This window comes from Diaphorina citri, unplaced genomic scaffold (assembly GCF_000475195.1).
Source record: "Diaphorina citri unplaced genomic scaffold, Diaci psyllid genome assembly version 1.1 scaffold318, whole genome shotgun sequence".
Taxonomy (NCBI): Eukaryota; Metazoa; Arthropoda; class Insecta; order Hemiptera; family Psyllidae; genus Diaphorina; species Diaphorina citri.
This window is the reverse complement of record NW_007377753.1, coordinates 177,811-195,174: the sequence shown is the minus strand read 5'-3', so window position 1 is coordinate 195,174 and position 17,364 is coordinate 177,811. Positions and strand designations below refer to the sequence as shown.

Below are 17,364 nucleotides of genomic sequence, written 5' to 3'. Positions count from 1 at the left end.
GCGAACATAATCGCGAAATCCGCGAACATAATCGCGAAATCACATAGGTACGATATGTACATAGGTACGATAGGTGATAGGTAACATACCTATTATTAACAAGCTGGGTCCGTCCCTCCGGGAATTTTTTAGGCCGTAGTTTATTCGATCGTGGTTAAAGAATACCTTTGTACCTACCTAATTTGTTTAATATTCAGTTTATTATCATTCTTGATTTGATTTTTTGATTTTACTTTCATGTAATGATTTAAAATCAAGACTAGAGCCCGTTCTCCCTTTATTCCCAATATAGTGTTTAAGTCACCCATTCATTTATTGGTCTTTCTCGGCGTAGCCATTGGTGACGCTAAAACCGGTCATAAATTATCGACTGAAGTGTTATCTAAAACTTTCTCGCTTTGAGCTCATAGGTCGTCGCGACAAATTTCAAGATTAGAGCTCATTTGTGTGATAAAATGTGAAAAAATCCCCCAGAAACCATTTTTTTGGTTTTTTGGCTTTAAGGTTTTCTGGACAAATTTTGCACCACCATTTTCGTGCTCCTGGTAAAAAGACCTTTAATTTGATATATAGGTCGACCAATATCTGCTTGATATCTGCTTGATGGAACCCTGTGTCTTTCTCTTTACATTATAAACTTCTTGCTTCAATATACTTTCAACTTCAATATACTTTCAACTTCAATGTACTTAGGTCGGAGCCAATAAAAACTTCAATATCAAAATGGTTACTCTCTCTTGCTACAACAAAGTTTAAAATACAGCTCGCTCTCTTTCTCTCCTCTCCCCCTCCCTCTTTCTTCCTCCCTCCCTCTCTCCCTTTCTCTCTCTCTCTCTTTCTTTCTAAAGTTCTTAATCTTATACACCTAATTTCCAATTTCCTTTTCCTCCGCATCTATTTCGCTTTCTCCTTTTATGTCCCTTTCTCTTTCCCCTCTTTTTCTCTCTTCTTCTTTTTTTCTCCTCCTTCTACATATTTCGTTTTTACTCTTTTAGATTTTCTCTTCTCCCCCACCCTCATTTCGTCCTTGGCCTCCTTATTCTCTTTCTCCTCCTCCTCCTCCTCCTCCTCCTCCTTCTCATTTCGCTTTCCTAATTTTCCTTTTCTGTATTCCGCCCCCATTTCTTTTTTCCGTTTGTTGCTCGTTTTATTTTCTCATTTTCTAATTATCTTCTCCTTCTCTTTATCTTCTCTTCTCCTCCTCCTCCTCCTGCTGCTCCTTCCTTTCTTAATAAGTTCATCCTGTCCTGGTTCCTATCTCTTCCTTTTCCTTCTTCTTCTTTTTTTTATTTACAGATTTCTTTGAACTTTTGACGTTTTGGAAATAACCTCGCTCCGAATAAAGTTCCTCTTCTTCTTCTTCTTCTCCTCCTTCCTCTCTTCTTCCTCTTTCCTTGTTTCCCTACCTTTTCTTTTTTCCTCACTTTCTCTCTTGTTCTTTCATTTTCTTCTCTTCTTTGCTCTTTATTCCAAAAATCTTAATTGACCTGTTTGTACCTAATGAGAGCTCTCTCTCTCTCCGTCTCTCTCTCTCTCTCTCTCTCTCTCTCTCTCTACACACACACACACACACACACACACACACACACACACACACACACACACACACACACACACACACACACACACACACACACACACACACACACACACACACACACACACACACACACACACACACACACACACACACACACACACACACACACACACACACACACACACACACACACACACACACACACACACACACACACACACACACACACACACACACACACACACACACACACACACACACACACACACACACACACACACACACACACACACACACACACACACACACACACACACACACACACACACACACACACACACACACACACACACACACACACACACACACACACACACACACACACACACACACACACACACACACACACACACACACACACACACACACACACACACACACACACACACACACACACACACACACACACACACACACACACACACACACACACACACACACACACACACACACACACACACACACACACACACACACACACACACACACACACACACACACACACACACACACACACACACACACACACACACACACACACACACACACACACACACACACACACACACACACACACACACACACACACACACACACACACACACACACACACACACACACACACACACACACACACACACACACACACACACACACACACACACACACACACACACACACACACACACACACACACACACACACACACACACACACACACACACACACACACACACACACACACACACACACACACACACACACACACACACACACACACACACACACACACACACACACACACACACACACACACACACACACACACACACACACACACACACACACACACACACACACACACACACACACACACACACACACACACACACACACACACACACACACACACACACATGAGGTTGTTGGAAATTACACAAGTTTGAGCTTCGTTACATTCCATTTTAATCGCCAGCATAAAATGCTTGCGGGCTTTTGATGTAAGCAAAAGGTTATTAAGCTCTTTTTTTTTACTGTTTGGCCTGATTAAGCTGATAAAGGGGGCAAATTTTTTAGGCCAAAAGTCTGTACCGAGGTAGGTACTATTTAAAAATTCAATAGGTACCCTTAGAAAGAAAAAAAGAAGAAGAAGATGAAGAAGAAGAAGAACAACAACAACAACAACAACAACAACAACAACAACAACAACAACAACAACAACAACAACAACAACAAATTAGAAAAATAAATGTGGGCAGGTGGGCCAATAAATGGTACGTTTTTTAGGTGGGCGAATAAATGGTACACTTACCCTATATCTAGCTTTATCCAGTCCAACTGCACGTACGCACGGTTACAGTTACACGTAGGTACTACGTAAGTCTGTACACTAGAAATCGCATCTAGTCTTCTCGATATCATCAGAACAACAGCATAAGCATACTGATAGATTCTGACGTGACTTTGTGAAGATTCATCTTGAAAAGAAGAACACCGTTAACTTATAACTTATAACCAACAGTGAAGAGTACAAGTTACTGGTGTTCTTCTTTTCAACAGCATAAGCGTTGAGCAATCCGCCAAACCTAATCAGTTTTGACCCTGGCATTATATGGCATTATTCGTTTAGACTTTTGGACTATTTTGAGGAAGCAACGCAAGCATTCAAAAAATTGTAAACAAAATTGTTTACCTTGCCAGTATCACGTGGAGTCAAATTCAATGGAAGGTATTAGGTAGATATTATCGGTATTATACCCTCAAAAGAAAAAGGTAAAAAAAAGGCTAAGGTATTTTCACAGAAATACCCTTAGGTAGACTAGTAAAATAGAGAATGAAAATAGGGAGGTACAAAAATAAAAAAAAGAGGTAAAAAACAGGGAGGCAAAATATTTCCGATACAAACACATACGTAGGGTGGAGGGTAGGTATAAAGGACACGAGAAAAAATAGGGAGAGGGAGGGAAAAAATAGAGAAAAGTAAAAAATCCCTCCCCTTCCCCCCGTAAAAATAAAAAAATCCCTCCCCCTCCTCACTCAAAAAATCCCTCCTCCCTGAAAATGACGGCGGGTTTTTCAATTCACCAGAAAGTCGGAAAGACTATTTTTCAGCGTTTTTCACAAAGTTTTTTCAGTCCACCGTTAATCGTCGAAGGCTTAGGTGCGTCGGAAAAATTTTGGTCCCTCCGGAAAATTATCGCGAAAATTTGAGTGAACTTTTTTCCCCCGTCGATTTTTGGATTTATACGAAATTTGAATTTTTTTATCAGGAAATTTTATTTGGGTATAGTTTTTATTTATTTTTTTCTGTGGCCTATAGGTAATTTAGGTATGTTTGATTTTACATTAATTTTGTAAGGAATTAATTTTAATGAAATTATTCTTGATTGGCAATCAACTCTGATAGTCTGATCAACCACAAAATTACTATTTTACGACTTACTATTTCTATTATACTTTTAATTTTGATATTTTTCTCGGGTAAAAGAGCTCTTTTTTTTTCAAATTGGCTGGTTTTAGATACCTACTTACGGGAGCTTTTCCCATCCAACCACTGATTTTCCCTGTTCTCTGTCGTCCCTCCTCTCTTTGATTTCGGGACGAGACCGAGGAAGGGAGGGGGGTGGAGGGGGAGGGAGAGGAGAGGGATTTGGTGATAAAAGGAGATAGAGTATTTGGGTGAGAGGGGAGGAGAAAAGAGGTGACAGAGGAAGGGAGGGGGGTGGAGGGTAAGTTAGTGGAAGTAAAGGATGAAGGGCGGGTAGTGTTAGGGTGAAGGGTGCGAGGGAGAGGGGGAATAAGGGAGATAGAGTTTGAGAGGGGGAAGAGAATAGAAGGAGTAACAGAAGATGTGGTAGGAAAAGAAAACTCTTCAGTTAAACGTAGATGAGTGTGCGAGAAAAGGGAGTGAGAGGGAGAGGGATATGGAACATAAGGTGTGTGAGAGACCTGGGGAGGTATGGAAGGGGAGTGAGGAGTGACAGTAGAAGGAGAAAGTCCAGACCTAGGTGACTGAAATAAATAAGAGGAGGTAGTGTGTAGAGGAAAATGGGGAGTAGGAGGAGGATGGTTAAGGGGAGGGGAGGAGTAGGTAGTGGGAAGGGGAAGGGAGGGAAAGGTAGGGAGAGAGTGGAAGGTATGAAGAGGAAGATGGGGGAGGACAGAAAGAGAAGAAGTGTTAGAAGAGGTGGGCTTATAAAATTGGAGAGAATGAGGATGAGAATTAATGTGATTAACTGGTGAATAGTTACGCGCGAAGTGATTGATAAAGTTGTGTAGAAGATGTTGTTGTTGTTGTTGTTGTTGTTGTTGTACCGAGGGGGATTAATGGTCTTTAACCAACATTATTCGCCCCTTCCTTAACTGCCGACAGCAATCAGGAGGACCTGTGCTTTTCCTTTCAAGCATGGTAAACCCTTTTGTTGTTGTTGTTGTTGTTGTTGTTGTTGTACCGAGGGGGATTAATGGTCTTTAACCAACATTATTCGCCCCTTCCTTAACAGCCGACAACGATCAGGAGGACCTGTGTTTTTTCCTTTCAAGCATGGTAAACCCTTTGTAACCTCCAGCTATAGCCAGGCTGGTTAGAGTGTGGCTGATCTGAAAGGCTCCCACGAAGGATAAGATATTTTGCTTCGCCAGCGACGAAGTTATTGTATTTCTGTGTACATCCCCCCCCCCTCCCCTCCTCCAACAATAGTAACATCGTGTGTCAAGGTCATGACATAGAAAATAAGATAGGAGGAGGAGTTACGAGAAGGAAGAGAGGGGAAGATAGTGTAGGAGAGGTTAAGCTAGGGAGAGCAGGGAAATAGGAGAGGGGAGGGGAAGAGAGGAGAGGTAGGAGACCATTACCTAACATAGGAAGCAAAATACAAAATTTGTCGGAAATGTCTGAAGTGTTGGAAGTGTATGATCAGTCTGCGCGCTGCTTTTATTCGTCAGCTCCCATTGTGTAGTGGTCACTGCGCTCGCCTTGCACGTGGGATCCCCGGGTTTACCGTGTACAGACGGGGTCGGCGTTTTTAGCCCTCCTCTCAGTCAGACTTAGGGTAATTACTTTTGGACTGAAATTTGGTTTTAGCGACAAGAAATTTACGAGTGGATGCTCTTCGCACTCATGTTGGAGTGCTATATCTTTAGCAAGGGGGATTGCAGGCTGGTATCCTCCCTGTTTAAAGTCCCCCCAGCCAGACTAAGCTGGTCTATTCCCTGTTTAAAGTCCCCCAGCCGGACTAAGCTGGTATATTCCCTGTTTAACTCTTTCCCTGCCATGGCACAACTATAGTTGTGCTGAAATAGGTGTTCTTTACCTCGACGGCACAACCATACTTGTGCCACTACAGTTTTTTCATTGTGTTATCTGAATTGCCTGTGACTTGAGGATTCCGAAACATTTTTGAAATCTAATGTAGCTCAAATTATAAGAAAGTTAGAGGTAAAAGAAAAAATCATTTTTTTTTTTTTAACAAAAATAATTGTTTGAGGAACTTTTATTATTGAATAAATGACCAGAATAATTGGGGAAAGTAGGGGAGAAAGGAGAGGGGAGGGGAAGATAGTGTAGGAGAAGAGGTTAAGTTAGGGGGGAGCGGAGATGTAGGGGAAATAAAAGAGGGGAGGGGAATATTGGAGAAAGAGTTGGAAGAGGGGAAGATAGTTTAGGAGAAGTAGGAGAGGTTAAGCTAGGCAGTTAGGCAGGGGGTGAAGATGTAGGGGAAGTAAGAAAGGGTTAGGGGAAGATAGAAGATAGGGTAGGGGAAAATAGAGTAGGGAAGAGAGGGGAAGATAAAGTAGGAGAGAGAGGAGAAGGATTTAAAAGCGAAGAGAGGGGAAAACTAAAAGGGGAAATTGCTCAGTCGCTGCTTCTACTGACTTTATAGCATTGTTGTAGGCATTTCTATTATTTCTCTTATGTATGTATCTATTTTCTATTCTTGATTTTTTTGAAAGAAGTCAGTTAAAAATGATTTAACCTTTTAAATAGGTACAGATTTTTAATGCAGGAAGTTTTGGACCAACTAAATGTCTCAAAATTATGTAGCCGTTCAAGAAGGTCCAGAACGAACCTACTCTATTTAAACCTACTGTTCATCTCACTTCTGCTTCACTGCATTGGCGGCGTGCAATGCTTTAAAAATAAATTGATGGCGCGCCGCCAATGCAGTGAAGCAGAAGTGATACCTACTTACGGGAGCTTTTCCATCCAACCACTGATTTTCCCCTGTTCTCTGTTGTCCCTTCTCTCTTTGATTTTGGGACGAAAAGGCCTCCGTTCCTACTGTTCGCAAACGGGCGGAAATCGAACCCGCGACCTCGCACTTACAATCCAAACTCTCCGAGGCTGTCAAAAAAGTAGTTTATAGGTAGTTTAGCAAAATACCTATACAGTTCTTTTCAACTGACTTTTTTCATAAATAGGGCTATATGAATGTTGCAAAAGTATAATTTAGCTAACAGCATACCTACATATTTATTTCTCGACTGACGTTTTTCATGAATCTCTCTCTCTCTCTCTCTCTCTCTCTCTCTCTCTCTCTCTCTCTCTCTCTCTCTCTCTCTCTCTCTTTATTTCTCTCTAAAAAAAAAATCAAAAAAATTCGAAACCACAAATCCTGAACGGAAAAGTCAAACAAGCACGAGGAATTTTCAATCTATTTCAGGAAATTGAATCAGCAGATTGTGGAAACTTGTGACAACAACCCATACCCATACCATTGATTCCAATATACCCTCCTGTTTGATTTTTATTATTATTTTATTTATCTATTTAGGTGGATATAATTTTTTTTAAACCTACCTCTGGTGGAGATACCTACCAAATCCTTCCATGACAAATGAGTGGTGGAATACACCTAGGATGCTAACATTGCTAACATAGTTTTCACCTCTTATGCTAAGATAGTTTTTATTGTTAAGAGCTGAAAACAGACACCAGTATTTTCCTTCCTCCTATAGTAAAACGTATAAACTGATACCAATGGGGACCTAAGACCTCTAGATCCCGAGATAAATCGACTTTAAAAATACTCGTGCCTATACCTGCATGACGGTAAATTTTGTAATAGATTAGATTAGATATAGTAATAGTAATAATAATAATTGTGCTTTATTATTAAATTTTGACATATCATGACAATTACAAGATTAAATTGTGACAGCACTACCACCAGGTCGTCGCGACTGGTGGTGGTGCGTTCTTGTTCAAAGCTGACAGTCTAAAGAAAGCACTACTACCTATTACTTCTAGGTATACTTATGATTTACTTACTTGGAAATTGAAAATTTACATAAAATTACCATCGCGTGATGAACTTACAATGTCAAATCATTTTCTTCGACGAAAATACCTATGTACTAAAATACATATAGGTATAATAAGTAGTTATTCCGAGGTATTATGTAATGTATTATGTATGTAAAGGTATTATGTAATGTAAAAAGAAACTATGAAACCCTAGGTTTTTATTTTTGTTGTCCTATCATCTTTCTAATTTCTCTTCTCTCTCTCTCTCTCTCTCCCTCTCGTGTTTTTTATTTCTCTCCATGTCTCTCAGCTTTCTTATTTCTCTCTCCCTCTGTCTTTCTCTCTTTATCTCTCTCTCTCTCATCTTTTTTATTTCCTTCCTTCCATCTCTATCCTTCTTATCTCTCTCTCTTTCTCTCTCTCTCTCTCTCTTTATATCTAGATAAGCTAAATTCTACTTCTAGGTCAGGGATTCCCAAACTGTGGTCCGTGGACCACTGGTGGTCCGCGAGAAGGTTTCGAGTGGTCCACGAGGTGGTCCCCAAAAAAAGAAGAAAAAATCAATTTTCTCTATTCAGGGGAGAAAAGTCCATTTTTTCCCCTAAAAAGGGGGAAAAATCGTTGTGAAAAATTAGAATAAAGTTTTATTTTCATGGAATAAGAATGGGAGAAACGCTGAGTGGTTAGATATTACTGATGGTAGGGATTATGAGCTTTCCCAATATGGCGACAGTTCGCTCTCTTATTAATGTACCTCCAAGCTCTGAGGAGGGAGAGAGATAAAAAAATAAAGAAAGAGGAAAAGAAAAAAAGAGAGAAAAAGAAAGAGAGAGAGAGGAAGAGAGAGAGAGGGAGAGAGAGAGGGAAAGAGAGAGAGAATTTCATCAGTTGTTCGGTGGGAAAAAATATATTTATTAACAGGAACACTCGACACCGTTGTCAGAAATAAAAATGGAATATATTTCATAAAAATATATTTCACTATAAAACACATTTTTTCATAAAAAAAATAATACATTTCTTGAGCTGTAAAAAAAGTTCTAAATTACGCTCCTTAATACAGAGAACATTCTTTCCTCTCGATTTACGAGTATCAAGATAAAGAAAAGAGAGAGAGAGAAGGAGGAAGAGGAGGAGGAGAAGAAGAAGAAAAATAAGGAGATCAAGAAGTAGTAGAAGGGAAATATGCAGATCATATACCTAGAAGAGAAGATGAAAAAGATGATGATAAAGATGAATTCAATTGAAAAAAAGAATGGAGGAGGAGCAGCAGAGGAAGAAGAATAAGAGGAAGAAGAAGAAGAAGAAGAAGACATAAAAAAAATAATACATTTCTTGAGCTGTAAAAAAAGTTCTAAATTACGCTCCTTAATACAGAGAACATTCTTTCCTCTCGATTTATCAAGATAAAGAAAAGAGAGAGAAGGAGGAAGAGGAGGAGGAGAATAAGAAGAAAAATAAGGAGATCAAGAAGTAGTAGAAGAGAAATATGCAGATCATATACCTAGAAGAGAAGATGAAAAAGATGATGATAAAGATGAATTAAATTGAAAAGAAGAATGGAGGAGGAGCAGCAGCAGAGGAAGAAGAATAAGAGGAAGAAAAAGAAGAAGAAGAGGAAGAAGAAGAAGAAAAATTTGCAGAAGAAGAGTAAGAATAAGGGAAAGAAAAGGAAAAATAAAATTATAAAGAGGAAGAAGAAGGAGGAGAAAAAGAAGAAGAAGAAGACGAAGACGAAGAAGAAGCAGAGGAAGAAGAAGAGAAGTTGGGGTTAGGTAGAACGTAAAACCTGTCACATTTTTCTCAGCATATTTCTAACTGAGACATTTTTTTTTTTTTTTTTTTTTTTTTTGGGATTTTTAGGGGGGGTTTTTGGTAACCCCGTTTTTAAACCTGGTTTTGGTTATCAGGGTTTCATTTTTAATTTGGTATATTGAATATCATCTGATCGAAATCTAAAAGAATGAAAGAAATAAAAGGAGAAAGAGAGAGAATTAATTTGATCATTTATATTTAAAGAATTAATTTGACGAATGGTTTTCTCTTCTTCTTCTTCTTCTTCTCTCTTCCTTCTTCTCTCTTCTTCCTTCTTCTTCTAGTCTCACTTTTATTCGAGAAAAAACACTCTGAGAAAAACCTTATCTGTTTTAATAAGATCCGGCCCCGGGTAGAAATCGAACGCCCGACATTGCGATTTACAAGACAGACGAACAATCGCGAATTGTTCCGTCTGCGTGATTGGTCTGATTCGGATTGATCACGACAGTCTTTGACATAAAACTAAGACCTATTAATCCTGTCAAAAAAGGAAAGAAAGAAAAAAAAAAGAAACTTTTCTTCTTTTATCCTTAAAATTACGCACAAACATCCAAATTTGTTATAGAGGGTTTCGATTCCGCCCCCGGGCGGATTTGTATTGAGTGGGATAATGTTCTTCTCGGGAACGGCTGCGCGTTAGCTCCTATACTGTTTCCTTCTCTCTTCGATTTCGGGACGATAAAGAACTCATAGCAGTTTACAGTTCCCCTCTGTCAAACCCTTGAACAACAAAAAAAAGAGAAAAAAAAAACATATTTGTTCAATTCTTAAAAAGCTTGAAAACAAATTGTTCTTTCAGATATTATTCAACCTTTGCTAGCAAGGTCGCGTTAGCTTTTCTTTAATTTAGACATGCAAGAAAAACATTAAGGTAATTCCAAGGTGCTTCAAAGACTTCCACCTTTCGCTTCAATTTGTTAAGTAACAAAAAATGTTAGACCACTTGACTAACAGTCTAAACTCTAAAATAGTCAACCCAGGACCTAGGACATAGAAGGAGCCCGGATAATTTTTTCTGGGCGTCCAAAGGGTATAAACCCTAATCCTTCCCCTGGGATACATTTATCATGCCTATCTCAGACAAGGAAAGTAATTTAGGCCCTTGTAAGTCCTCGGTCTTGGGCACGATTTCGGTCCTGGATAAACTTTATTTTAAACAGGCGAGGTTAGTTCTCGGAACGATGAGAGAGAGAGAGAGAAACTATGCCAAGTTAGAACCAAATTTCAAAGAATTACTTCTATTTGGTTATTCAAAGTACCTACACAGTCCTTGGGCAGATACACCTACTCAAAATCATAAAGTATACCTATACTTACCCACAACACTTTGAAATTGTGTAGATACACCTACTCAAAAACCTACTTACCTTCTATGATAAAAATTACCTTTTGCCTCGGTGGCGTAGTGGTCAAGACGCTCGCCTGGTAATCAGGAGGGCGTGGGTTCGATCCCAGCCGAGGTATGGAATTTTATCCTCATTTATTTGAGAATTTGACCACATAATAATGGAGCTCTAAGGGTTAGGTGGTAGAGAACGCCTAAGGCGTTAACCTCGCCTAGTGGTTGCCTTCCACTCAAGAGTCTATTATTATTATTACCAGTATAGTAGTTCATTAAAGACTGATGTTGGATTTCACCAATATTTATTCAGTCATTAGAACTCCTGTTAAGCTAACAACCAGTTAAGTTCCATTTAATTTGTATTGGCTTAACAGAGCTGTTTAGCTAACGGGCTGTTTGAGGCTGGAAAGAAGGTTGGTGAAATCCACCATGACTGTTTCCAGTCCCTTACTTAAGGCCAGTTACTTGCAATATTGGTTAGAACAATGAATGCAAATTGATTTACATTTGATTTACTTCTAACCAAGAACGGAAAAGGTTTGTTAGAAAATAATGATCTTTTACTTACCTAACCAATAACTTCCGTAGCCAATGGGGTATATTTCAGAGTCCACTAACTTCAGTTTCTTTGCCTCGACTTCAATTTCCAAGGCTGGACTTCAATTTCCAAGGCTGGACTTCAATATTTTTGGAGATGAATAACTTCAATTTCTTCGACCTAAAATTTAATATCTGTCAGTTTGTCTTCAATTTTTAAGACACTTCAATATTTTGGAGCTCAATAACTTCAATATCCTCGAAATAACTTTAAATTATTTCAATTTTCTCAAGACACTTCAGTAATTTGGAGTTCAATAACTTCAATTTCTTCAACTTAAACTTCAATTTCTCTCCCCTTGACTTCAATTTCAGGTGAATACGAAACTAAGATCACAGCCCTAGAATCCACCATGACCCGATCTGAAAGTTACTGTAAGGAAATGGTTGAATATTTGGAAACCCTGCAGAAAAACAACGATATTCTGAGCCATGATAATGAACAGCTGAGGAAGGTAAGTACTGGTCTCCCAAGTACAGAGTCCTGGGTTCATAGCAGACAAAACTTTTATAGCAACGTGAGAAAGTGTCTTGAGAGAGGGAAAACGCGGAGTACGTGAAGTAGTATACATCAGATTCCCACAGATCACTGGAGTTAACTAACGTTTTGCGTGGTTTATATCTGGATGGACGACCGTCTGCTGGCTGTTTTTCTTGGGCTTCAGCCCCATGACAATTTACCGGTTTTGATGTAAAGAGAATTGATAGAGAGAACTCTATCAAAGCAGGTCTTATCCTCCCGAAATCGAAGACCTTTGCAGTTACAGTTCCCTCTATCAAACCTGTTCAAATAATAATAATTACTTTCTATTATTTAATTTTACTCTCTCTTTTCCCCCACCCAGGAGCGCATTCAAACTAAAAAAAAAAAAAAAAAAAAACGTTTTCGTTTCCAATGCGCTCTAAAAACAAGGAGATCTAAAAACACGGTAATTTAAATTGTACAAAAAAGAGAATCCGAAAAGAGTTGTGCTACTTATAACAGTTACAAGCATGGATGTGGCTTTCCAGTATAAAACCAATTCAACTTCAACGTAATAACATCCCTTGAAAACATTCGCTCTGAAAAACAATGAACAACACCATCTACAACAGTCTCAACTACACGTACAACATCAACTACACCTCCACGAACTTCTCCAACACCTCCCTCTTCCCCACCAACAGCACCATTCACATCCACATCTTCCCGTTCATTATCAAAGGCATGCTGATGTGTTTCATCATAATCACGGCCATCCTGGGCAACCTTCTCGTTATCATCAGCGTCATCAAACATCGCAAGCTTCGGATCATCACGAATTACTTCGTCGTCAGTTTGGCGTTCGCGGATCTCCTTGTGGCGCTTTGCGTGATGCCCTTCAACGCGATTGTGTCGCTCACGGACGAGTGGTACTTCGGGTACTTCATGTGTGACGTTTGGAACAGCTTTGACGTGTATTTCAGTACTGCGAGCATCCTCCACCTTTGCTGCATCAGCGTTGATCGCTACTACGCCATTGTGAAGCCCCTCCAGTACCCGATCATCATGAACCAGAACACGGTACTTCTGATGCTCTCTAATGTGTGGATTCTGCCGGGGATTATTTCGTTCACGCCGATCATGCTGGGATGGTACACAACTCCGGATCACAAGCAGTACAGGAAGCACCATCCGAACGTTTGCATCTTTGTGGTGAACGTGTACTATGCGCTGATCAGTTCTTCCATTTCGTTCTGGATCCCTGGATTTGTGATGGTCACTATGTATTACAGGTGAGATTACGTCTTTTTTTTTATTTCAAGTATCATAGTATTCGTATGTGCCTATACCTATAATACGTACTCCAGTTACTTATGCTGGGGTTTACCTACTCGGGATTGAGATGAAACGAGGAGATTGCACTCAATCCTGAGAAAATTCATGGTGGACCTTGGGTATTTAACATAACTATCGCTTCGCTTTTAATTTGAATTTGAAACCTGCTCCGCGCTGATTTGCATACGAATAGCGCGTGTACATGAACTTCAATACATAAGTACTTCCTAATAATCGCGGTGACAAATTAGCCAAGACAAATCATCAGACCGCGCCCATGTTACCTCTTGTGTGTTTAATTGCCGAATTCCTTAGTACTTTATTCTAGTCGAATAGGACAGTAGGACACAAGAAGCCCTATAACAAAGCATTAGGACGGGCTGAAGTTTTTTGCTAAAACATTACGATAGACCGTAAATTACCTGAGAACACCTATTCTTATAGTCAAAGTGGGACAGCATTAAGCAGAAAAGAACCATCCATGAGGCGATTCCCCTTATGGGTGGTTCTTTCTATTCTTCCTCTACTTCTTCTTTTCTTTTCGAAGTTATTTACATTGCTATGTATGACAACTCGCAGAGTTTTGAAATTTACCTGAGTGTTTTTCACAAGAATCGGAATTTTATAAAGAGGAATAGAAATTAGAAATAGGCGGGGAAAAGAGAAACATGAAGAGGGAATACAATAGAATTGGGAACGAATAGGCCTTGTTTATACTGTCTCCTGTACTGTCCACTCGTGGACAGTATACGAATGAGTTGGAATAATTATTCCAATCAAATGAGAACGGCATCAGTAACAGCAATAACAATAGCAGTAGTAGTAACATAATTAACAGCAGTCATAGCAACAGCAGTAGCAGCAGCAAAAGTAGTAGCAGGGACAACAGCAGCAGCAGCAACAGTAGTAGCAGACGTAACAGCAGGAGCAGCAGCAGCAGGAACAGCAGCAGCAACAGTAGTAGCAGACGTAGCATTAACAGCAGGAGCAGCAGTAGAGGTTTAATTAGAAATAATACATGTCTGGACAATATTGATAATAGGTAATGGAAGGGGAAGAAGAAGAAGAAGGCAATGGGAGGGAGAGAAGGAGAAATTGGTAGAAGTAGGAAGAAGATATTAGGAGAGGGAGAAGGACACAATAAGAGGGAGAGAAGGAGTCAATTGGAGGAAGTAGGAAGTGAGAATAATATAAGGCTTCCCAATAATACAGCTTGTTCATAAAGTCCCCCCTCCCCTTTTGATAGAGGCTGTCTAAGACAGCCTGTCTTAAACTGTTCGAAAGTCACCTAATAATGCGTGACATCAACACGCTGTCCCTTCATAAGGAAGTGTAATTGACTCCATAGAGTCCGTAGCATAGCTAGTGACGTCATTGCTTTTCACACTTTGAACTTTTTTCATTGCCCGCTGATGTTCAAGGTCGGGCATACAGGAGGTCTCGGGTTCAATCCCCACAAAGGTGTGGAATTTCCTTTTCCCTCTGTTGAGTAAGAAATTCGGTCTGATACAGTTGAGACTAGGGCGAGAAAATCCGGAGCAATAATAATAATAATAATAATAAGAAGAAGAAGAAGAAGAGGAAGAAGAAGAAGAAGAAGAAGAAGAAGAAGAAGAGGAAGAAGAAGAAGAACCAGCACCACAGGGATGTGTGGGTGGGTAGGCAGACCCCTCACCTACCTGGGTATTAAACTTGTAATGTAATAAATCATCGCATTATGACGTATTACACACACACATGAGGTTGTTGGAAATTACACAAGTTTGAGCTTCGTTACATTCCATTTTAATCGCCAGCATAAAATGCTTGCGGGCTTTTGATGTAAGCAAAAGGTTATTAAGCTCTTTTTTTTTAATACGTACCTATAAGGGGATGAACATCATTGTATGTGTATAACCCAAGTGTTAGTTTTTGGGTTCTATTGGTGCATTCAAAGTGCTATCTCCGCGCCACAGTGACTTCGCGGGCTTTCAAGCAAGGATATTAAGCTACTCGCTCCCCGGTCGCCAAAGTTCCTGAAAACTTTTCCAACTTTCTCCTTTTTTTTACGATTCACAGCTTTAAACTAATTGCTTAAAGTACAAAGTTCAAAACGTGCCACACTAAGCTCGCTGTTTCGGGAAACTTTTTGCTAGAATTATGTTTGTGAGCTTTACATTAATATGAATTATTATGACCGACTTGCGATTCTCATGAAGAATGGATTTAGAAACAGAATAATTAGGAAAAAAAAAGTTTTATATAAAAAAGGGATTATGTTTGTGAGCTTTACATTAATATGAATTATTATGACCGACTTGCGATTCTCATGAAGAATGGATTTAGAAACAGAATAATTAGAAAAAAAAAGAAGTTTTATATAAAAAAGGCAACTTTTCGTTGTAATTATTCAGATTTGCTCCATTTCCTTGACCTGATTCGCAAAATTCCTTATTCTATTCATAAATTCATATTGTCCACCCCGCCTCGAAATTTTGTTCCATATTTTTTTAAATTTGGGTCACTCAATAATAATAATAATAATAATAATAATAAAATAGATAAATAGGACATCTAGGTATTTACACAACTACACTACATTATCATTATTTCTAGAAAAGAGTTCTTATTACCTATACATAATTTAAAAATAATAGAGTGCTCTATTTTATAATACCTACCAAGGTATACATATTTATACTCTGCCAATGTGGGACACACATTACGGTCATAGTGTTGCTACAAAACAGTAGATTTCTACTACCTACTCAAGTACATCACGTATTGTCACTTTTATACACGAGTAGGTACTTACCTACATTAACATTATTAAGGAGCGCGGTAGCGCTCCGCCCCGCCAAGTCAAGATTCATATTCGGGGAGGGGGAAAAGGGAAAAAAATTGAAAAAGGGAGAAAGGAGTGGGGAAAAAAATCAAAAGGGAAAACGGAGGGGAATAATTCCAGACATGACATTATCAACAGGGGAGAAATAATGAGAGGAAAGTAGATTAGCGGGACGAAATGGGAGGAGAAGAGGGAAAGGGAAAAAGAATGGAGCAGTTGCAAATGGGTAAAAAATATAAATAAATGGTTGATTCCTATGTATGTAAAAAGTTGGGAAAATCCAAATCTGAGGTCAAAACTCCGAAAAAATAACTGTAAAAGGTCGAAAATTCAAGTTTTATTTTCCGGAGGGGGGAGGAGGAGGAGGAGAAGAAGAAGAAGAAGAAGAAGAAGAAGAAGAAGACGACGAAGAAGAAGAAGAGGAAGAAGAAGAGGAAGAAGAAGAAGAACCAGCACCACAGGGATGTGTGGGTGGGTAGGTAGACCCCTCACCTAGCTGGGTATTAAACTTGTAATGTAATAAATCATCGCATTATGACATATTACACACACACATGAGGTTGTTGGAAATTACACAAGTTTGAGCTTCGTTACGTTCCATTTTAATCGCCAGCATAAAATGCTTGCGGGCTTTTGATGTAAGCAAAAGGTTATTAAGCTCTTTTTTTTAATACGTATAAGGGGATGAACATCATTGTATGTGTATAACCCAAGTGTTAGTTTTTGGGTTCTATTGGTGCATTCAAAGTGCTATCTCCGCGCCACAGTGACTTCGCGGGCTTTCAAGCAAGGATATTAAGCTACTCGCTCCCCGGTCGCCAAAGTTCCTGAAAACTTTTCCAACTTTCTCCTTTTTTTTACGATTCACAGCTTTAAACTAATTGCTTAAAGTACAAAGTTCAAAACGTGCCACACTAAGCTCGCTGTTTCGGGAAACTTTTTGCTAGAATTATGTTTGTGAGCTTTACATTAATATGAATTATTATGACCGACTTGCGATTCTCATGAAGAATGGATTTAGAAACAGAATAATTAGGAAAAAAAAAGTTTTATATAAAAAAGGGAACTTTTCGTTGTAATTATTCAGATTTGCTCCATTTCCTTGACCTGATTCGCAAAATTCCTTATTCTATTCATA

The 17,364-nt window shown here is 39.2% G+C and overlaps 1 protein-coding gene across 1 annotated transcript; it reads left to right on the top strand.

The window, feature by feature from the left end:
• The first annotated feature begins 12,492 nt into the window (after window positions 1-12,492).
• On the top strand, window positions 12,493-13,363 carry LOC103507500 (octopamine receptor beta-1R-like). The gene has a single exon (XM_026822344.1). The coding sequence runs from the start codon at window positions 12,677-12,679 to the stop codon at window positions 13,361-13,363; it is 687 nt and encodes a 228-aa protein (XP_026678145.1). The 5' UTR covers window positions 12,493-12,676.
• Window positions 13,364-17,364: the final 4,001 nt, after the last annotated feature.